At 40.9% G+C, this 23198-nt stretch overlaps 1 protein-coding gene across 1 annotated transcript in view; it reads right to left on the bottom strand.

Moving 5' to 3' along the window:
* The window catches only part of SERPINE2 (serpin family E member 2), a 28279-nt gene extending 13507 nt beyond the window's left edge, over nt 1-14772 (bottom strand). The window contains exons 1-3 of the mRNA XM_081910519.1: nt 14569-14772; nt 1870-2145; nt 35-262 (exon numbers count right to left, since the gene is read on the bottom strand). Of these exons, the coding sequence (XP_081766645.1) occupies nt 35-262; nt 1870-2125 (484 nt within the window). The 5' untranslated portion in view covers nt 2126-2145; nt 14569-14772. The remainder of the gene's footprint in view (nt 1-34; nt 263-1869; nt 2146-14568) is intronic.
* Between the last annotated feature and the right edge of the window lie 8426 nt (nt 14773-23198).

The raw sequence follows: 23198 nt of genomic DNA, 5'->3' as shown, positions 1-23198 counted from the left end.
TGGAGAGAAAAGTTAGCTGTTTGGTATCACATACCCTTGGTCTCATTTCTGACCCACTGGTTGATAGTATCAGATGCAGTGTTCTGGTCCTCGAAGTTCACACTCTTAACATTGCACTGAAAGACTTCATTGTTTCTTGAAACAAAAGGCACTTCCAGCTTCAAGCCACTTTTTGCAAAGACAGCATTTGCAATTGACACAAGATCTTTATTCTTCTTTGAGACTATGGCTTTGTTTATCTTCTTCAGTACTTTGCCAACTCCTGATTGAAAAACAAGCAACAGTAAAAAATAATAAATGCTTAAAATATCCTCTTCAAAATAAGCACTGGTAAGCACACAAACAGGTTTAGAAGCCACTTAAACCTGTGATCCAGGGCATGTTCACTCAAAAGCAAGTTCCACTTATTCCAGTGCAATCTACTTCCAAATGCATTTGGATTCCAGAGCCAAGCAAACCTTAGGCATTATGGAACATGCCCAACACACAGCCCCATTTTCGAAGTTCAAGCAATGTACCAAGGCAACAGATCGATCAAATGCACTTAACAGATGAACTGCAAGAGAGATAAAGCAGCCTTGAGAAAGGTACCCACTGTTGGTGGGCATGAATATAATCACAGAGCTACACTTGGATTGCAATATTGCCATTTTACCCACTGTGCACCCTCAGAGCAAATTCTGGGCACTGCCACCAATTTATTTAAGCAGTTCACTGTGGGGAAATGATAGAAGTAGGCTGTGACTTGCTGCTAGCTTTCCTGTTTGCTAAACCATGTTTACTAAAGACATACTTTAGGGCCTATGGTTCCATGAGAGGAATTGCTTTGCCTACCATGAAGGTGCCATGCTGTTTGGCGTTCCAATGCAAAGTGGCTGGGGAAAAGTACTTAAACTTTTGTGTAGGGAGTTCTGTCACCAGAATGGTTTGAATATAATCAGGAAAAAAATATCAGCGGACCAAAATGCTTGCAGATGATTTAAATAGATCTATTAGGTATAAAATTCTTGGTATTCAAGATTACTCCACAAAAGAGTTCTTGTCTCCAGGGTTTGGAGAAGGACTCAGCAATATGTGATTTCCATTTCCCGAAAGAAAAAAATAAGTCATGGTGCAATAGTGTACTTGCTAGTACATTACAGTAGTCTTGTTTCAGTAGGCATAGGGAAATGTTCCATTATAATTATTAATATTTTGGGGGAGGAAGGTATTGATAGAGTGAGTTATGTTTACGGTGGTACTACCATTCTGAAATGTGCTTGTAAATCATACTGGCACTTGCAAAACACCCAGGGAGCCAAAAAGGTCTAGTGAGCTCCTGTCAAGGGAGGGTTACTGGCTAGGAATGCAACCCTGATGCCTGCCAGTGTCAGGAATGCAGCCTGACAAAAGCAGGATCTTGAGCAGAAAAGCAGAACTTTGGAAAGTTTGATACCACAATAGTACTGTGGATTTAATTTATCACTAAATGCATGGATATTTTAGTCAACATCTGGAGGCAGGAATGAAAAGCTGTCAGTCCCACATAAAGGGGCATTTTATTCTTCCCCTACAAGCCTGTCAATGATACTCAACTCTGTTTTCTTTGGAACCACGAGGACAGTCCTTGTTGAACTTACTGTGTTTAGCATCAATGCTTCACACTGTGCCCAAAGATGCCTCTGGGTATTAGAGATACTGCTTCGCTGTCACTTATTTAATACACACTAGACCAAGATAACTGGCTAGTGTTCTCAAACACAGTATCTACTGTTCTTGCTATCAGTCCCACTTTGTATCAGTGACTAAAATAAATTCTCACCTATACCGCAATTTCCCATAAGAACACAAAGACCCCAAAGCCCACAACAACAGATCAAAACAACTGACCATTTACGCTGTATCTCATCACGGTTGTTAGCTGTTTCTTTGTCTTGCCATCGGCTCCAAGCTGAAGCATTCCAAGTACTGATGCAATTCCATGTGGGGAAACCACAACATTCTCCTTCGGCCTGCTTTTGACCAGCTGATTGAAAACTTGGATCCCAATGTCTGAGCCCAGTTCCTCAAGAGACAGAGGACTCGGTGGGAAGCAAAGGCACGCAGAAATCAAGGCAGCAAAGAGGAGTGGAAGACGCCCGTTCATGATTCCTAACCCAAAACAATCTAAAGAGAGAGGGGGAAGCAAAGTTAAGGACCGAGCAGAAGAAGCATGTCAGTTCTTTATAGCACTTATTTGCAGGTACTGTCCCCATTGGTTGAAAGTCATATGCCTTTATGTATCCCTAGCCTTTCACAAGAAAAAAAAAACTTTGACTACTGTTATATGATAAAGAGTCTAGAAGGAATAAAAAACAGGATTGATGACAAGTTTAAGTCATCAGTTTAGGATCTGAAGTCAGAAAAGGTATTTAGGGTTGCATTTTAAAGCACATGAAGTGCTTTTATATCAGGAGTAACCACTACAGTGTCTTCCAATGTTAGACTTCAACTCCCAGTGTCCCTGATCATTGGTCACGCTGACTGAGACTACCCATGCTGGCTACAACTGTCTTATTAGTTATATGTGTGATTTTGCACTATGTACAGGAAATACTCCAGTCACTCTATAGAGATCGAAAATCTCGCTCAGACTGCTAACCTAGACATGAATATTAAATCAAATCCTAACTATGGTTTATAAACTTGTTGTAAAGGTAAAGGACCCCTGACAGTTAAGTCCAGTTGCAGACGACTCTGGGGTTGTGGCACTCATCTCACTTTACTGGCCAAGGGCCAACGTTTGTCCGCGGACAGTTTTTCTGGGTCATGTGGCCAGCATGACTAAGCCGCTTCTGGCGAAACCAGAGAAGTGCACAGAAACGCAATTTACCTTCCCGCCAGAGCAGTACCTATTTATCTACTTGCACTTTGATGTGCTTTTGAACTGCTAGGTTGGCAGAAGCTGGGACCGAGCAATGAGAGCTCAACCCATCGTGGGGATTTGAACCACCAACCTTCTGATCGGCAAGCCCTAGGCTCAGTGGCCCAAATATCAGAATCTTAGTCTTATTTGGCTCTATAAAGAGTTGGTAAGCTACTGGGCTTTATACCCTGCTAATTTGATTGCATTAGAAACTTAAGTATTACCATTACCAAAAATTAAAAAATATTCCTTCTATATTCTGGGCTTGTGGCAGACATGATTGTATTCTTGAATCCACTATGCTCCTCTCCTAAGCTTTTCTTAGGAGTTGGTTCTATGTCCTATAAGCAAGCGATAGAGATGTGCCCTGGTCAGCTATAAAAGTCCATTATCTTCCACTCAATGCTTTCTTCTTGCTACTACTTGAGCATAGAGAAGGTTTCTCTTCTCTTCGTAAAATCTCCCTAATCCCACCCCCTTCCATCTTGAAATGCTTGAAAAAAATGTGAGTTCCAATGAGTTAACTGCCTTGGATTCAATAGAAAATGACCCCGTGATCAGTGCAGTCTACGCATCCAGACACCTACCTCTCCATATATGAAATGAAGCACAGATAGCCTTCAAAATTTGCACTCATCCAAATTTTGCAATGCAATTCTCCAACCAGTGTTTACAAAAATGCATAATGTATGGCAAAGTGTGCATCAAAAAGAAAATATTAATGAAAAAAAATAGAAAAATCAATTGTACTAAGGAAAACTGCTTGCAAAAATATGTATACCAATCAAGCCTGCATTTCAAAATGTGTTTATTCGGAGAAATTTGCACAAAACTGATGAATAATTTCCATGATGATTTTTTTATATGTAAAAAAGCAAATTGTTGCACATTGTAGAGAAGTGGACTGAAGACTGGAAAATTAGACAGTGAGAGAACCAGAAGTGATATAACTTTCCATCCCTACTCTGTAAACTATAAAAAGCTGCCTTCTTCATTGAATATGCCAGAATATCCTAGACATGAAGTTGAGCGGCTCTTCTAGGATAATATGCAGCAACAGAAGAAGAAAGAACTGGGAGTGAGTAAGAATGAATGGATTTTTTAAAACCCAAAACAAACCCCAATTATTGGTAACAGGTTTAACACTGCTCAGATTTTCCGAAAGTAGTGGCTGAACTTGTGGCTTCACAACAAGTCATCAAAACAGACTATTTGCTGACAAGCTAGCAAGTCCCAGGTGTCCTTCACACCTAGCTGCAGTTGTGTGGGAGCTGCTTTTCTGTATTGCAATATCATGCTGACTACATGGGAAAATACCAAGCTGTCCCTACCACATGGTTGCGTCATTCACACACAACATTCCGCTATGTGAGATCACATCACAGAAAAACAAATGAGTGTATGCATGTGTGTGTGTGTGTTGTGTGAGAGAACCTCAAAATTCAAGTAAAAATTATCTCTCTGAACCATATGAAAATGCTTCTACACGTCTGAAGTTGCTGCTGCCACAGAATGCAAGAAATCATGCCTGGAACCAGATTCTTCTTTCCTATTTTAATTTTAGGCACACTGCATTCTTCTGCAACAAGAGTGGAGAACCTGTGGCTCTCAAGATGCTGTTGGTTTCTTAGGTCCCACCAGTCCCTGCTAGCATGACCTGACGGGAGTTTAAGTCAAACAGCATCTGGAAGGCCATAGAGTGATCTCCTGTGAACTACAACTTTAATATTTCAAATTTTGGTGTTTTTTGTTTTTAATGAAGTCAATTTTTGCAACCTTTCACTGAACACTTAAAACTGCACAGCTTCCATCTACTTCAGGACATTTTAACATTGTTCATTCATGTACTTATCACCCTGTCTCCACCCCCAAAATAATTAGTTTCAGCTTGTTCTGAATTCAGATGATATGGGTTAAAGGGATGGTACAGAACCAAAAGGATTTCCACCCTCCAATATCAAGCATATAAGTTTGCCTCTACAATATGTAACTTGTTATACTATAAATGTCTTCTTCTTTGGCGATCACTTGTAGCCAAGTAAGACTGTCTTCCATAAACACTGTTTTAACAATGAGTCCGTAAGTGACTGGCGAGGCCAATTCTGGATCCACACGTCCTTCCACAGTGGGGACATTGGTTTCCGGGCAGGAGTTGATCACGGTGTGGATTTGCCAAGCGTGCCTTCCTCTTAGAACGTTTCTCCCTTGCATCCTGAGTTTGAGTGTCTTCAAAGCCCACGACACCTTTGATAAAGGCTGTTCTCCAATTGGAACGCTCGCAGGCAAGTGTTTCCCAATTGTTGGTGTTTATACTACATTTTTTTAAAATTTGCCTTAAGACAGTCTTTAAATCTCTTTTGTTGACCACCAGCAGTACTTTGTAGAAAGATTAGGGTTCGTTGGGTGGGTGAGAGACAGTTTTACTTATAACTAGCAAATAAACATTTATTCCACTTTATGAGATGTGAGTTAAGCAAGTAACAGTGAAATGGGCTAACATGCAGACATAACTGTCAACTGTACTCTGTTCTGTTTGAATAATGCCTCAATCTATTGCTAAACTACTGTTTACTGCACAGAGAAAACTTCCAGCTTCCTAATTATAGCTTAGGAAAGTTTTACAAGTACCCTTCTCACTTTTTAAATGTTCTATTAAGATGAGATTTGAAACTGCCATCCACATGGAAAAGCCATTGGGAAAAGTGGGGTAGTGTTCTCTTCTCAAGAGCCAAATAAATTGTAGCAATCAATGAAAATATTCACCTGCACATCTGGTCACTAGAAGCAGAACAAAGAGCAAAAAAGCAACATTTATCTTATCATGAAAGGAGTACCAAACACATTCAATATGACTGTAGTGTGCCCATTATAAAGAAAGCTAGTCTTATATTAGCCTTCCTGGAACAGACTTTATTGGCTAGATTAGATTCATGTGAAATTATCGAGGGCACATATTTCCAGAAATAAAGAGAAATGAACCATTCATAAGCTTTCAGCAGAGGGCTTAAGTAAGAGGCATGGATCCTATGTTGCTCCTCCATTCTAGGAGGGGGGTGATTTCTTCCAATTTCTCTTCCCTCTTCAGCTATCTATACCCCATACTGTTTCTAAAGTTCCCCCAAGCTCCAGGATTAAGTCTGGCCATTGTCCATGGAGGCTGGAGTTCAGCAACATCTGGCGAGCCAAATATTCCACACACCTGCTCTAAATGTTGTGGACTACAACCTGACAATTGGCCATGCTAGCTGAAGCTGATGGAAGTTGTAATAAAAAACAAACAAACTGGCTATCCCTACTCTAAAGAGCTGCTGTCATTCCAAGGTATTTCACAGTCCTGCTACCAGAGGTACTTTTAAATGGAATTACATGATATTACATACAACACATTCCACATGCACTACCATATGCTTTATCACCAAACAACAGCTCGTCTATTGAAATAATCTGGTGTCATCTACAAGACTGAGTACTTCACTGATCCACAGTCAAGATGGCAAACAAATTAAATTGCAACATTGCCAATACAGACCATTTAGGGAACTCCCATGATAACCTTCCTCTCTTTTTTTATTAAAGAGTTAAAGCAGGCATCCCCAAACTCGGCCCTCCAGATGTTTTGGAACTACAACTCCCATCATCTCTAGCTAACAGGAGCAGTGGTCAGGGATGATGGGAACTGTAGTCCCAAAACATCTGGAGGTCCGAGTTTGGGGATGCCTGAGTTAAAGCTACCTGTTTACCCTCAAGTTTCCTCAAAATAGTTACAAATTGAAAAGAGGAAATGTGGCCTTTCCTCTAACCCCATGAAACAGGGTTAGCACCATGTTTGCGCTCTCTCTCTCTCCTACCAACACTGGAAGATATAACACCAGAATAATCCCAGACAGGAGAGATAGGGTCTGTGTAATTGAAGCAATATGCCTGAGAAACAGAAAGGAGAAACCAAGGGTGGCCAACCATTCCCATAATAAATAACTGCAAGACTAAAAAATGATAGTGATAATATCCATTTTAGAGCTTTGTTGGAGCTAAAAAATAATTCACGCCACAAAGATTTCAGACTTTACCCCTGAGAATTAAGCATGAATACAAGTGTCACATGACTATGTCAGTGCTGCTAGGACAATTTTTCAGCAAGAAAAAAGGTAAGTCTGCTCTCACTGCCTACAGAAAATTAAAAAAGCAGAAATACAATCTTCTTCTCTTGAAAAATAAAAGTTTCAGACTTAAGCACTAGACTTAATAAGCATAATTTGTGGCATCATCTGTGGGGCACAATCCTGCCACAAGGTGTAGTTAAACTGTAGACCAAGAACCCAGGAAAGAATTTCAGTGAGAATGCTAGGAAGAATTTGGAAATCTCACATTAAGCAGCTTTCCATAAGAGGGAGTCAAGGTCATGCTTGATGGCAAATGTAAAGGTTCCATCAGCTATAAATTAAGGAAGGAGGGAAGTTTCTGAAAGCCAGTGCAAACACCTTTCATAAAAACAGAGGAAGAGCTAATCCCAGAAAGGCCAATTGCACCCTCACCCCTTTCAACAAAAAGCATGAACACACACAGAATTCCCCCAACCAGTAACAAGAGGAAGCAGAGAACACTTTCTTCCACACTGTTCAGGTTGGAGCTGCACATATAGCTTCTCTGCCTCTATAGTGCTACATGGTTTATGGTTGGAGCTACCAAAATAGGTGAGGAGGGGATATATAATCCTTCCCTGTGTTATAATGCTCAGGCTTGCACCGTATTCCCAGAACCAGCACTTCCTTACCTACAATGATTAATTTAGGGGAGAAAGGCGGCTTCAAAATAGTTGCATACAGAATGCTGAACTGGTCAACAGTTAAACCAAATGCAACAACACCTCCTTCTGTTCCTCCAAAGTCTCTCCAATTCAGCAATACCACACACATGCTAGATTCATCCTCCTCCTCGGTGTCAGATCAAAACTTCAATGGTCTACTTGTAGCATATTGCAATTCTTGTATAATGCCTAGTCGAGGGGTAGCAGACATGTTACCCTCTAGATGTTGTGGTCTCTATCAGCTCCAGCCAGAATGCCCAGGGATCAGGGATAATGGGAGTTGCAGTCCAAAGTATCTGGAGGGCTCCACATTGGCTAACCTATCAGGTTATTACAAGCATCATAGAAAGTCTTCATCTGACCATTTGTCCTCCTGCTGCATCTGTTAACCTGCAACGCACCATAATTTTTGTACAAGCTGCCCTGCAGCTCCTTGACTCAGAAAGTTATTTGGGCACAGGAGAATCTACTCTGAGACACATTGAGAAGTGAGGAAGACGAACTGATAACTAATAAGAGCCTATCCCAAAATAGCTCAAGAACAAAATGGAAAAGTGGTCACAGCAGCCACATAGTGGCAGGAGCCATTGTGGCTACGAGATCAAGCACTAGTGGTGAAAAATTCTCTGCTGGTAGATGCAACTCTGTTCAATGAACATTATTATAGTGGATTTAATTTCAGATATATAGACTTTGCTTGACTAGAAATGCAAATCTAAAGCTTCAGCTAGATGAGTGGTTACAGAAAATTTCACAACAAAGTAGAGACACAATGCACACCACATTTTTAGTACTCTCTCATTATTGTAATTGAAAAAAGTTATACTAAAAATATACATAGCTCTTCCTGTGGTTTCTGAACTGTCCCTTTCATTACTACTTCCCCAAAACATCTTTTTTACTGGAGCCTTTTAGTTTTATATGCCTGTTTTGCACCACAAAACTTATTCATGACACATTATTTTTCCCAGAAATCCATTAGACAAAATGTTTCTTAACTGTTGTTCTAATTATTCATGTATCCTATATTGTTTTTAAGGTTCTTTTTTTAAACAAAAATGTTTTAAACTTTGAGGGTTTTGCCCAGAAAATCTGACTAGGAATATAAATTAAATGCAGCTACTTAGTAGTCAAGTTTTCAGATTCCTATTCTACCCCCCCCACCTCCCCCCCACACACTGTATTAAAGTTACTGGGTTACTGGATAGGTGAAATTCAGGATTATTTTAGAAAAAGGTGAAAAACCTCAAGCCTGCAAAAAGCTAGAAAGAAAAATTTATTATTGATATTTTATTTTAACTGAAACAGAAATTCAAGCAATAACTGCACAATTTACAAAAATACATGAAATTATAAATTAATTTTAAATAGCAATAATTACTATGATAATCCATAATAATGTCAGCAAATAAAAAATAAAGAGAAAAAGAAGAAAATGAGCCAACATAAATTAGTGAATATCATATAATTGAAAGAAGGGAGCTATTAAAGAACCCACTTTATTTATATATCTAATAATAATAATAATAATAATAATAATAATAATAATAATAATAATAAATTTATTTATACCCCGCTCTCCCCGGCCAGGGCCAGGCTCAGAGCAGCTAACACCATTTATTGTATAAATTACAATAAAACATAATGGGGGGAAAAACAGTTAATTAAAATACGGCTTAAAATACAGCTTAAAATGCAGCCTCATTTTAGTAGTAGCCCATAAATCAAGGCCATAAAGGGAGGAAACATCGGATATTCACCCGAGCCAGCTATCCATGCTGGTCCTACATGGGCCAGCAAAAAAGCCAAGGGAAAATTTATATACCAAATCCCATATAAGGGGTCAGAGTGAGTCTAAGCCAAAGACCAGGCGGAACAGCTCTGTCTTGCAGGCCCTGCGGAAAGATGTCAAATCCCTCATGGTCCTTCATAAAAGAGAATCATATTCACATATTCTCACAAAATTGCAAAAGGATTTTAACTAATCCTATGCCCCTTCTGTTTGCTATCCCAAAGTTCTTTAAACATTCTTGCTCAAATATATTTATTTTGTTTTCCCCTTGTTCAATGCAAAGCATCTAGATGTTTTTTCTTAAAGTTGCCCTTCACAATATTGTTTATATTTGATGCTACTTCAGACCAACAATGTTTAGCCTCAGGGCAGAATGAGACTCATACCATTTACCCTTAACTTTTTGGGAGTAGTAGTAGTCTAGACGCAAAACCATTCAAATTCTAAACAAAATATATTTTGCATGCAAATAACTATTTCAAGAGCTGTCATTCTATTGAAATTATTCTTATTCTATTTGCAATAAGAGAGTAAGTGACAGAAATATTTTGACATTTAAGACATTAACATAGATTTCAGTCTTTGCTCCACATGTATTGACAAATTATACATCAGGATACAGTATTGTTATTTTATCTAAACAACAATAGATACTGTACTCAAAACAGAGAACACTCCTTTAGCTAGCTTAGACAGCAGAGGGCGCTCTTATATGCAGATGAATTCACTAAACATTCAGAGCATGAACCTTTCTAAATACAAAAATGTATTTTTCCTCCTTGATGGAGGACACGAAATAAGTAATATTTGTCTCCAACTAAAGTGAGTTTATTCAAAATATGTTTGGAGCCCTCATTTATTATGTATAACTAAGCTGTCAAAACCGACAGTTCTACTGTCAACTTAAAGATACAAGGTTGGGAAGGCTATGTGAAAACAAAACAATTTTTTTTTTATCTCTTCTGCCAGTGTATGCAAACCTTGACAGTAAGAAGGTGTAATTACTCAGTAAAGTACATTAGCAGTCATCAGAAAAAAGCTAAGGAATCTGTATTGAAGAGGCTTATGATATAGCACCAGTCATCACCATGTCTGCTACTACTATAGAAAAATGAGCTTTGAAGAAACGCTTCTCCTTTGAAGTTGCACATTCCATTATTCCACCATTTGGAAATATTAAAATCTGCATTAATGCTGCTGCCATTAGTGGGAGTCTTACCTACTAATTTATATATAAAATATATAGCTATGATCCATAAAATGCTCAATAATTACTCATCATTGAAGGACGCAGTCAGGATGTCTAGAACACATGTGAAAGCTTGTTTAAGTATCTCTCTAGATAGGCCAAATGGTGTTATGACACCCTTCTTCAACCTGGTGCCCCTCCAGATGTTTTAATCAGAGGTAGCCAATACGGTACCTTCCAGATGTTTTGGAGTCAACTCCCATCTAGTCTAGCCACTACAACCATTGGTTGAGGAAGACTGATGTATGAGGAGGGATACCACCACCCTTGCTCATGTCCAAAATGTTGGCTCCCAATTGAAAAACCAAAATTCCACTGGTAAGAAGAAAGTTATTTGAAACACCAATCTAGAATGTTTCCTTCAGCACACTCATCTGACATACTGATAATCCTATCAAATGTTATGTAAAGAGAACTAAAGCCTTACAGTTGTGTTCTTGACAAACATGCAGTGATGACAATATTTTGATGCATTGCGAAATATGTGTTGGTTACTAACTGCTGCTAGGTCAAAAACAACCTCTAACTTCTTCAAATGTGTTCCTTCACCATGATGCTCTTTTAATGTCCCTTATCTTGTGAAATGCAGTGTTTTACAAGGCAACAATACTAACTAAAAGGATTGATGATGCAGAATTAACTGTTCCTAAAACACCCATATTAATTTATGTGATGCCATATTTTTTATCTGCTCACTACCTGTGAAAAGGCACTGAATGTTATCAAAGATGCAACAAACATAAACATCCCTGTTCAGAAAAAAGCAGCAAGCTATTAAAAGCATGCCAAAACTTAAGAATTAGAACACAACTGCTTACAACAATAAATTGTTGTGTAAATAAAGAGCTACTCCAGCCTATATCTTCAAAAGAAGATCCAGTAAAGTTATTAAAATTTAAAGTACATTTTTAATCCTGAAAGTACACCACCGTTCCAATTTGCACAGGTCCCATCTCAAATTATTTCAGTTTCCAAAATGTTCACACAGACCTGTGAGTTTAGCAAGTGAATGCAAGACAAATTGTCAGCTATAGTTATACTTGGAACAAAATGCAAGAACTGTGTTGAAATAGCTTCTACTGAAATTCAGTGAATAAGGAAACTCAAACCTCTCTCAGGGCCAAAATATGAACAGCCCCAGAAAACTATCTATAAACCAATACTACTGTTTATTTTGTGCCTATTATTTATTCCATTGTGAATCTTGGATGCGCTCTTAATTGTTCAGGTGGACTCTAAAACTGTTTGGAGAAAGAAATGTTGCCTTTCTAGAGCATGTACTTTGTGGCTGACCTAATTCTTCACTTCAAGCAGTTACTCAAAGGATGTTGTCGGCAATTGCTCGTTAGAGAGCCAAACGCCTTGCCAAGCTTTAACTAGAAAAGACATTCCACTTCCATGAATGAGTGGACAAAAGGTTCATCCCTCTTCCGACTAACTGTTTAGGTTCCCACCACCAGAAAAGCCCTTCCTTTCAATTCAGGTAGGATGGCTCAAGAAGATGATGACAAAAACACAATTCCAGCCTTTATTAAATAATGTTACACCCAACCAACAATGACATGTTAGTTACACTCTGCCTCCATGGCTGGAGGTTAGTAATGCTTCTTCTGCATATCACTTGTTGGAAACCACAGGAGGGGAGAGTGCTTTTGGGCTCAGATCCTGCGTGCGAGTTTCCCAGAAGCATTTGGCTGACCACTGCGAGAACAGGATGCTGGACTAGATGGGTCATTGGCCTGATCCAGCAGCTTCTTCTGATGTTCTTAAGGCATGTGTAATGCTGCTGTGCCCTCAAAATGAAATTTTAAAGCATTACATGCTAGATGACCTACAGTTCTTAGTTGCAGTGCAGTTAACTATTCTGATACTATACCCTACTCTCATAATCTACTGCTTGACTAATATCTTCCAGCAAGCTCTTTAAAAACCAATACAGTCAAGCAGACTACACTGTACTTTAGACTTCAGATACCAGTACAGCAGCCATGTCCTCTGTCCTATTATAAATCTATTTGGGGGAAAAGCAAGTCCGGAACAGATGGGTCTTGGATAGAAGCTGCCAATTTCAAAAAACGTTATCTTTCTAACAAATAACATGTTCCTCCCATCTTCTTTTTTTTTTAAAGTGTCCACACAAGTTATTACTGGGCATGTTGAGCATCTTCGCACATAGGAGGGCTAGAAAGGAGGCAAAATTGCCCTTTTGATTCTGTGGCGACATTCAACACCAAATGGAAATTCTTATACAAATAAATAGTCTTTGGCTTCAAGCTCAAGATTCCACTTCCAAAAATAAAAGTATGCCTGAGCATCAAAAGCTGTCTGTCTGCTATGTGAATAGCTTGTAAGCCATTTATAATTTGCTTTGGTACAAAAGGACACTACAGAGATTTAGGCAGAATCCACACACACACGGACCAGTATTTCACAAAATATATTTTGAATTGGGCTCTTACCAACTGAGGCCATGAGATGCACTGTACTGTCTAATTTTAAACCAATTCTTGTCTAGTTTTAAGCAAATTAAGTTTCACAGTTATTTCACAAGTGTCCCCATAGTTCAAGAAAAACATCTCTCTTTCAAACCCAGACACACACAGAGAGTGGGAGAAAACAAAAGATAAGAAAATTATCAACTCCGGTCTGAACATCTCTTTAATGTTCTCATTTTCCATTTCAATTCAGGGATATGCTCTACGCTAAATATTTCTTAGATATTCCCCATACAAGCGTAACTTCATTACATTCAGTTGTGCTGTTACCACTTTTACACTCACCAGCAAGAGAAGAAAAGCTAGAGGTCCTTCAAAAGCCTCCCTGTGGTGACCATTACCTTACAGAGGCAGACAAGGACATCTGTCTGTGTTGCAGATCGTTTCTACCCTATGGGCAACACATCCAGCCCCAGACTAAGATGTAAGGACTGAGACGCCCACTTTTTATTATAGTCACCTGTTCTCTTTATGGCACTCTTTTGATGCCCTATACCACATTTGTAAATTACCATTCAACCATAGCACATAAAAATCTCATCCCGCCCCAGGATAAGAATGAGCTCTTTTGAACAGCCTAGGAAAAAAAAGAAGCTCCTGCTACAAGTATTGGCGGGAATGTGAGCTAATGAAGTTTTCGTAGGGGCTAGTAACTTGACCGGACATGTTTCCAAGGGTGGCCTGACCGCACAAAATTCGGGGTAAAGGGTAAGCAGAAAAGTACCCGAAGGGGGAATCTCAGATACACTCATTCCTTCTTCTGGAGATGGAAATCGGATAACTAAATTGGGAAGCTCCCCCCCCCCCCAAACACACACACACCGATATACCGCATAGTTGTGGGCTTTGGGAATTTACAAGTATTCATTTACTACGCACATTACAGATTTGGAGGAAGGAGAGGGGCAAAAAGAGCCCTTGTGAATTCAGCTCAATAAACCGCACAGGGGGGGCTTTTGCAAACCCAGCAGTTATTTATTTCTGGCTGCCCAGCAGCCGCCCCCCCGTCCCACAAACTCAACCCGAATTCAATCCGAGAAAGGGGAAAGAACAACCTTAATGGAAATGTTCATATATATGTATGTCTCCCTGAACTACCGTAGGGTAATGAAGAGTTAGTCATGAAGTTGATAAGCAGCCGAGAAAGAAAGGGAAAGTACACAGGCCGGGGGGGGGGGGAGCAGGATGAGAGGGGTCGCCAAAATAAACCCTCATTTTTGGAAGCTGGGGCTGGGGGGGGGCAAAGAAATCCCATTGAAAGGGAAGGGAAAGAGCGGCCCAGGCGGAGACCTCAGGGAGGAAAGCGCGACCCCCAGGGCGAAGTCACCCCCAAGGAGCTCTCACCTCTCTCGCCCTCGCTGGAGAAGCGCCTCTCCGGGGAAATAAGAGCGGCGGCGGCTGAGCTTCCTCTCTGCTGCTCCTCCCGCTCAGCTCAGCGACTAAGCCGAGCGGCCGCCCCGAATCCCGCATTTATCCCGCCCGCCGGCGAGAGAGCGCAGAAGCGGCCGGGCGGCGCCCACTCGGCTTCCCCCTCCCACTGGGGCCGCCGCTTGTCTCCTCAGCAGCGGCCGCCTTCTCCTCTGCCTCGCCCAGCTCCCGCCCTTCCTCGAAAGACCACGCCGCCAGGAGGCCTCGCCTCCCGGCCTGAGGCGCCACCTCCTTCCCTCCAGTCCAGAAGCGCCTCTCCGCCCTTGCCAAGAGCGTCCAAGGCGCTCGAAAGAAAAAAAAGGGAGCACCGAGGAGAACAACGATGGGACTCGATGTGTAAACACGGGTTTGGAGCGAGTCAAGCAGAACCTGGGTCCCGCCAGAACCCGCTTAGAAGTGTTGTTTGTTTCTTTGTTTGTTATGGCGTGTTGTTTTTTGCATCACCAGCCTCATCATTAGAGTTTTATAACTCACAGTCGCTCATTAGTAAAGGGGATAAAAGCGAGAGGGCAAAAATAACAAAGCAACTCATTTCTGTTATTACAATGGAATTTCATCATGAGTTTAAGTTTTCTAGCCCGCCTGTCTCTCAAGTAGCCCCTGCAAGAAAATGTTGCAGCATGGAGTGCTTGCTGAGGAAGCCAAGCTGCCAAATTCTGGGATATGCCATTATCCCTTCCCCAGTTTTCTGCTTTCCAGCAGCTCAGACAACACTCTGTGTCCAATTGGTTCTGAGGGGGAATCCTTCCTAAAGATTTATCGAACTTTGGGAAACCTTTGAGCCTCCTTTCAGCCTAAGTTGGATACTTCCTTTTTGAAGCATAGATGGTGCCATTTTGGTTAAATAGGAATTCCCACTGGCCAAATACATTCACTATTAGTATACAGTCATACCTCATGTTATGTTTGCTTCATGTTACGTTTTTTTCAGGTTGCATCCCACGGCGACCCGGAAGTACCGGAAAGGGTTACTTCCGGGCTTCGCTGCTCGCGCATGCGCAGTAGTGCTAAATCACACTTCGCGCATGCGCACAAGCACCAAATCGCACCATGCACCTGTGCAGATACGGTGCTTCAGGTTGTGGGCTTTTCACGTTGTGAACGGGACTCCGGAACGGATCCCGTTCGCAACCAGAGGTACCACTGTACAGGGCAGGGGTGAGGAATATCTGTCAGCAAGACAGCTGCATTCCTTTCTGAACAGCTTTTCAAGGGCCACATGTTGGGGGGTGGGTTGGGGGAGGGTGTCGCAGAAGCAAAAGCGACAGATGTAACTTTTACCTTTGCATGGTATGCTAATTACTACACACTCACAAACATGGGCATAGCCAAGTGGGGTCAGGGGGGCAGCTGCCTCCCCCAAATCAAGTAAATCAATAAAAATACTTAACTGAGGTTCTGCCCTCCCTAACATGAAGCCTGTGCCCCAACATAAATCCTGGCTACGCCCATGCTCACATAAACCCTCTATCCTCCATCTAGACAGTGCACTCTGAGGAAGCCCTACCGAGACTCATCAACCATTTTGCCCAAGCCTGCAGGGAATTTGGCCCACATCAGCCTGACAAAAACCAACATCCTGGATCAGGATGTCGCCAACTCTCCATGCATCACCTTTGGTGACCACATTCTTGAGGTGTCAGATGATTTTTGTCAATCTGAGTTCCACCAAAACCAGCAACCAGTGCATATTTATCTATGCACTGTACTTATATGCACTCCTTTCTGCCAATTCCCCATGATTTATAATCCAAAATGTAAAACAAGCATAAAACAGCAGAATTCAGTCTGTTGTGGCCTCTTCAGGAGCCAATATGATGAGCTGAGGCTCCTCTCTTGCTTTCTTCTTGGGATGCAAAATTATGTGAGATACATTATACTGAAAGACAGTGACTGGTGTGAAGTAATTCAACAAGCATCATAACAGCAATAGTTGAACCCAGATCATGGGATAAGTAGACAAGTTTGGTCAGTGAGTAGTTAAAAGTCATTATTTCAAAGTGGAACAAAGTAAGCAGTGGGATTTCCTCAAGCTCCCTAGGGGCTGATGCCAGCTAGTCAGTAAAGTATACAGTAATCAGATAGCCAAAGTTTGGATTAGGCTGTAGAGCTGATATGGGGTTTAACATTGGCTTATTTTTGTCAGCTTTGTGCATTGCGTGCCAGAAATATTTTTCCTGTTATTACCACATGTATCCTTGGCAACACAAACAAATGAACACCTTTCACACTTGATGGAAAGCAACATTTTACAGTTTGAATGATCTTAAAGTGACAAATGGGATTTTGCAGAAATATATGATCTTTCCCTTTCTTACTGGTCATAGTGCTAGGTTTTCTGTAGGAAACAATCAAGAGGAGTGTTTTTGCTTTTAACTCTTCCCCCCGCCCCCAAATCACATTTAAGATACTCATATGCCTACTCTCTTGTACCAAGCATTCAAGTTTACACCTTTTCAGTCTTTCTAGAATGTGGCTCTAACCATGGGTACTTCCATAAGAGAAATCTGAAGAAGTGTGCATGCACACGAAAGCCCATACCAATAACAAACTTAGTTGGTCTCTAAGGTGCTACTGGAAGGAAATTTTTTATTTTGTTTCGACTGCGGCAGATCAACACGGCTACCTACCTATATAGAGAAATCTAATTAGTGGTTTATTAACCAAGTCCTGATTCTTCTTCAAATACAGATTCAGTAAAGCAAGCTCTGGAGACTTCATGATCTGATGATGAGTAATTTTATTTATCTCATTAAACACTAGTTTCCCAAAATTTGCCACCTTCGGGCATATCCACCAGAAGTGTGTATAAGTACCCCTGTCTCTACACATTTGCTAGCACAAGGCAATTTCTCACATATGCTGTAGTCTCCCTGCTGGACCCGTAACCTGTTGCTGAGGTAATTTATATAGTGTGACTTTGGAGAGGGTTTAGTGTGTAGACCTGAGTCCAGCAAGGGTTAAAATCTAATTGAGGATCCCGTTGTAGAAGTAGTCCAACCCGCTTCAATGTAGATCTTTATTCATAACCTCCAGCCACATTTTCAGCATTTTCCCCGCCTGCCACTTTTCTCTAACTAAAGGGTTCTTAACCTTTTTAGACCAGTGGGCACATTGCAGGTTTTGAAAGAGTGTACTGGAAGCACAAAATAGCTGCTATGGAGCAGGGTGGGGCTTAACACAAAAAATGGCTGCCATGGGAAGCATGCGGTAACACAAAATAAGAGAGAGTGCTGCCCCTGACAACTTTATAGTTAACATAGGAAGTCAGTTATGTCCTGCTGGCCCTGCTTGGGGAAATCACATCTTACTGATTACACACACACACACACTTGCTGTTGCTGTCTAATGGCAACAGGGTGAAGTGGCCACACCACACTCATTCCACAGAAATCTCATAGAAGGTGCCTGTACATGTTGCCCCATAATTTACATTCCAAGAGGGCTAGAGACTTGCTTTAAAAAGAAGCGAAAGTTCAGACTCTGGGGCACCTACCCAGATGCACCAGTAGAAGCTTTCATGCGTACCATGGCACGAACAAGTGCCAGGTTGGCATCTCCTGCTCTAACTCCTTTCATCTTAACTACTGGGGCACACTTCTTAAACGCAGACTTAAAAATAATGGAATACAACAGGTAGAGCCTAGGAGGATCAGATTGCTTGTTGCCATGTAGTCTTATGAGTTCAATTTCACTTAGCAAGAAGCAACAATCTATAGCCCTATTAAGCAATCACAGTTTCCCAGGTGAATGAGCATTTGAGCAGGATTGCATGTGTATCCATTATAAGTTAATGATTACAAATTAAAGGAAAATACATTGGATCACTGCTTTTGTTCATTGTGCTGAGTAAAATGATTTCAGGAGAGTTTTCCTGTGTAAAGGTGATACCTTATAGGCTGGGATTATAAATGCAAAGGCCAGCACAGTTAAGTTCACTTGTGTAGAGTTCCCCATCTGTCTCAAGTCTGTACTCAATTTAATTCTGTTCTCTTTATTTAGGATTTATTTTCTTCATATTGAACTGAAAGTAATGGGCCTTGTTTACATATGCTAAGAAATGTGATTGAAAAACTGAAACATAGCAGTTATTTACAAAAAATAATTTCATCAGGTCTTCTCTGAGTAAAAGTTAGCTTCATGAGTTCATCTTACCAGTTTGGTGCACAATCCCCAAGAATGAGATGGAGAATTTTGTACTAGACAAAAAAAAAAAATTGGTCAAAGAGCATATAAGTTCTCAAGGCCTGCATTTCCAGTCACCGACAGAATTTTAGTAGACATTTTCAAGAGATAATTTAATACCCAGCAAGTTGTAAATAACTTCCTGCGTGAAATTGCATTTTATTGAGTATAAATATGGATTGGATAGTAATTTACTGTGACGTACCAGAGAAATGTAGAGCTGATTCTTTTGTACTGGAAGTAGAGTCAATCAAACCCAATTGTACAGGAACAACTGAAAAATGAAAAACCACAGGGAGATTTGTCCTGATGTGGGAGTTGGGAACATGTTGAAAGAATTGTTTCAGAATGTTTAGTTACCTGCTGTTAGACAATGACTAATTGGCAGTGTGAAACTCTGCTGATTCTTTTGAGATGACATTATTATTTATCAGCTTACTTTGAGTGAAGCAATATTGCAACATTTAAGCCAGTAAATTGGTTGTATGTTCTTAAATGTCTGTTCACCTATAAGGGTTAGGAAGATAGTTGAGCCTGACACCTTTGCATGCACAGCATACCACTTAACTATCAAGGAGTCAGGAGTTGGCATGGATAGCCAACCACCAATGCTCATGTCCTGCCAGAGGCTCTACTGCAGGGGCACCAAATTGACTTTAATGGTACATTTGCACTATGCCAACCTTTCCACTGGTTCGCCCTCCCCCTTTCTTTCCCGGGAAGTACTGCAGCAGAGACTAAGCTGTTGGTAGTTCAGGTGAGTATTCTTACCCATCACACCATCTGACCATGAACTATTGATAACATAAAGGTAAAGGGACCCCTGACCATTAGGTCCAGTCGCGGATGACTCTGGGGTTGCGGCGCTCATCTCGCTTTACTGGACGAGGGAGCTGGTGTACAGCTTCCGGGTCATGTGGCCAGCATGACTAAGCCGCTTCTGGCGAACAAGAGCAGCGCATGGAAACGCTGTTTACCTTCCCACCGGAGCAGTACCTATTTATTTACTTGCACTTTTGTGCTTTCGAATGCTAGATTGGCAGAAGCTGAGACAGAGCAGTGGAAGCTCACCCCGTCATGCGGATTTGAACCGCCACCTTCCGATATGGAACATCCCTTAATAGATTCTCCCATGTTGTTGCTTTTAAAGTGTAACTAGAAGCCACAAGGGCTCCCTGATTCCAACCAGGTATATTGGTATATATGCTGCGGATATGGGGGATTTAAGCCTTTCCCCAGCATTAGTTTCTCAATTAAAATCTCACACACATAAACACACATCCCGTTTGGCTCTCCATTTAACCAAGATCAGTTGATCTTGGGAACAGCCCTGGTACCACAAACAGATAAGATACCTTGCTCAAAGAAAATTAGAAGACCGCTATTCCAAATCTCACAATTTCCACTGCAGGGACTGGAACAATGAACTATTCTTCTCAAAACAGGAATACAAAAGTAACAAAAGGAAAAGACAAAAAAGGAAGCAAAAGAAAAGAAAACAAGGGTTTGGAAGTACACGCGTTAAAATTAACAGCAGCCTTGGAAAACAGAAGCCATCAATAAAACAACTGTGTTTTTATTCTTTCCAGCAAGAACTGCAAATGTGTAACATCTTTTCTTGCTTTCCCTTTTTTCTTTTCTTCAAAAATATTTTCTTAAATATTGAGCCAGCATTAGAATGATTCACTGCACTGAGGAAAAACAAGATAAAGGATCAACGTTACTAAATGTTGGAAGCTTAGGAGCACAAAGAGAAACAATACTGTCCTGGGAAACGATGGAATCCCTGATCTTTTTACAATGATGTACAGAAACTCAGGAGTTATGGCACATGCTGAGCAAAAAGCAATGAGATTTTTTATCTGAGTTGCATTGGAATATTAATAGTTTTGGAGAAAAGCAAGGCCTTTAAATAATTGTGATGGTAACAATCATTTAGCTTAAGCAAGCAGAAATAAGAACGTAATCAACATTAAAAAAAACATTAGGCATTGGTTTAAGAATATAAAAAATAAGTGATGATGAACCTCAGCTATATATGACTTCCCCACAAATCATGGATGTTTCTGAGCTTGAAAAGGAAAAAGAAAAGGGTTATGATTTGGAAATTCAGGGCAGCATCTAATGCACTTGTATTAGATTTAGGCTTGTGCGATGGAAATTCTCAGCCTTCCCCAAATCTGCTACGGAGGGCTGGGAAAAACCTCAGAACAGATTTAGCGGGTCCACGGGTTATAGGGAGGAGAAGGGAGAAGTTCCATTGCACAAGTATAAATCCCTTCATTAACAAATTCACTTACTTAATTCACTACCAGACTTTTAGAAGACATCTGAAGGCAGCCCTGTTTAGGGAAGTTTTTAATGTTTGATGTATTACGATATTTTAATATTTTGTTGGAAGCCGCCCAGAGTGGCTGGGGAAGCCCAGCCAGATGGGCGGGGTATAAATAATAAATTATTGTTGTTGTTGTTGTTGTTGTTGTTGTTATTATTATTATTATTATTATTATTATTATTATTATTATTGCTGCTGCTGCATTGGATTCAACCCTCAGAATGCAACAACTAACAAAATAAATAACTGATAAATATTGTCAAAGGGGGTATTAATGAGGCAATGAAGCACAATGTACAGCCTCTGTTTCCCAAACGCCAACCTCATCTACTGTCCAGAATAGACTTGGTATACCCTGTTCATGCAGACAACCAAAGCACTGTGGGAGAACTGTTTCAACTAGGTCTAAGGAAATGTCGTCCCATAGTAAAAGCTAGGATCCTTTTATCCTTAAAGCTACATTTAACTTTCTCCATTAACTCAGAACACCACATCATTAAGTGCCTTGTCTAACCTCTTTTTTTCTTAATGGGTCTGCTAAAATTCAGTGCTGTTTTTTTAGATGTGGATGACATCAACAATACTCTGGCCTTGTATCTCCTGGGAACTATGATGGTACGCAAAGCTAGGAGAAAAGGGCAGGCTGACCAACCAGAGGAGGAAGAAAGATGTGGTGGTGGTAAAGGTTGCAGAGAACCATCACTGCAGACTGAATAAGTGGAATTTGTTGTTGTTTAGTCATGTCCGACTCTTCATGACCCCCTGGACCAGAGCATGCCAGGCACTCCTGTCTTCCACTGCCTCCCGCAGTTTGGTCAAACTTATGCTGGTAGCTTCAAGAACACCGTCCAACCATCTCACTCTGTGTCGTCCCCTTCTCCTTGTGCCCTCCATCTTTCCCAACATCAGGGTTTTTTCAGGGAGTCTTCTCTTCTCATGAGGTGGCCAAAATATTGGAGCCTCAGCTTCAGGATCTGTCCTTCCAGTGAGTACTCGGGGCTGATTTCCTTAAGAATGGATAGGTTTGATCTTCTTGCAGCCTATGGGACTCTCAAGAGTCTCCTCAAGAAACCATAAAAACTCTGCAGAAAACGTTTGTGGACAGTGGGTGGTTTTTATTTTTTTCGCAAATTTGCTTGCTCTCTTCTATATAAAACCAAGGGCAAAGAAGCCCCCCCCCCCGAAGTGGTATGAAATACATAATAATAATTTCCCATAGTTAGGGATGAACAGATCAGTCTGTTTCTGGTTCATGTCGATTTTGCATGTGATCATAAGTCCCAATTCATTTCTGCATTAATCTGTACTACAAAAATATATCTAAATACTATTTTATTACATCGTTTATCGTATTTCTAAACTTATTTTATAAGAACTCATTCTGTGGCCAACCGAGCACAACTGTACCTACCATGTGACAATAAAGGCAGCAAAGGAATCCTACCTTACTGCTTCTATTACATTCTCAGGTGATCATCCAGCAGAGCTTTTCTAGGTTATCTGGGACCTGATACAAGTTACAAGAAAGGAGATTTTGACTAATCATCAGGAATAACTTTATAACAGTAAGAGCTGTTGGACAGTGGAACAGACTCCCTCGGGAGGTTGTGGACTCTCCTTCACTGGAAGTTTTAAAGCAGAGGTTGGGTGGCCATATGTCATGGATGCTTTAACTGACATTCCTGCATCGCAAGGGGTTGGACTAGATGACTCACCCAACTCTGCAATTCTTTGTTTCTACGTATGACACTTGGGATTTTTTATCAACCATTTTTATTGACATGTAAGTCAATAAAAATTATTGACGGCCTCGGTCCAGTATACCAGAAGGAGTGTCTCCACCTCCATCGTTCTGCCCAGACACTGAGGTCCAGCGCCAAGGGCCTTCTGGCAGTTCCCTCACTGCAAGAAGCCAAGTTGCAGGGAACCAGGCAGAGGGCCTTCTCGATGGTGGCACCTGCCCTGTGGAATGCTCTCCCACCAGATGTCAAAGAGAAAAATAACTACCAAACTTTTAGAAGACATC

This window comes from Podarcis melisellensis, assembly GCF_964234715.1.
Source record: "Podarcis melisellensis genome assembly, chromosome: 5".
Taxonomy (NCBI): domain Eukaryota; kingdom Metazoa; phylum Chordata; class Lepidosauria; order Squamata; family Lacertidae; genus Podarcis; species Podarcis melisellensis.
The sequence above is the reverse complement of the archived record's forward strand: the minus strand, read 5'-3'. Positions and strand labels throughout refer to the sequence as shown.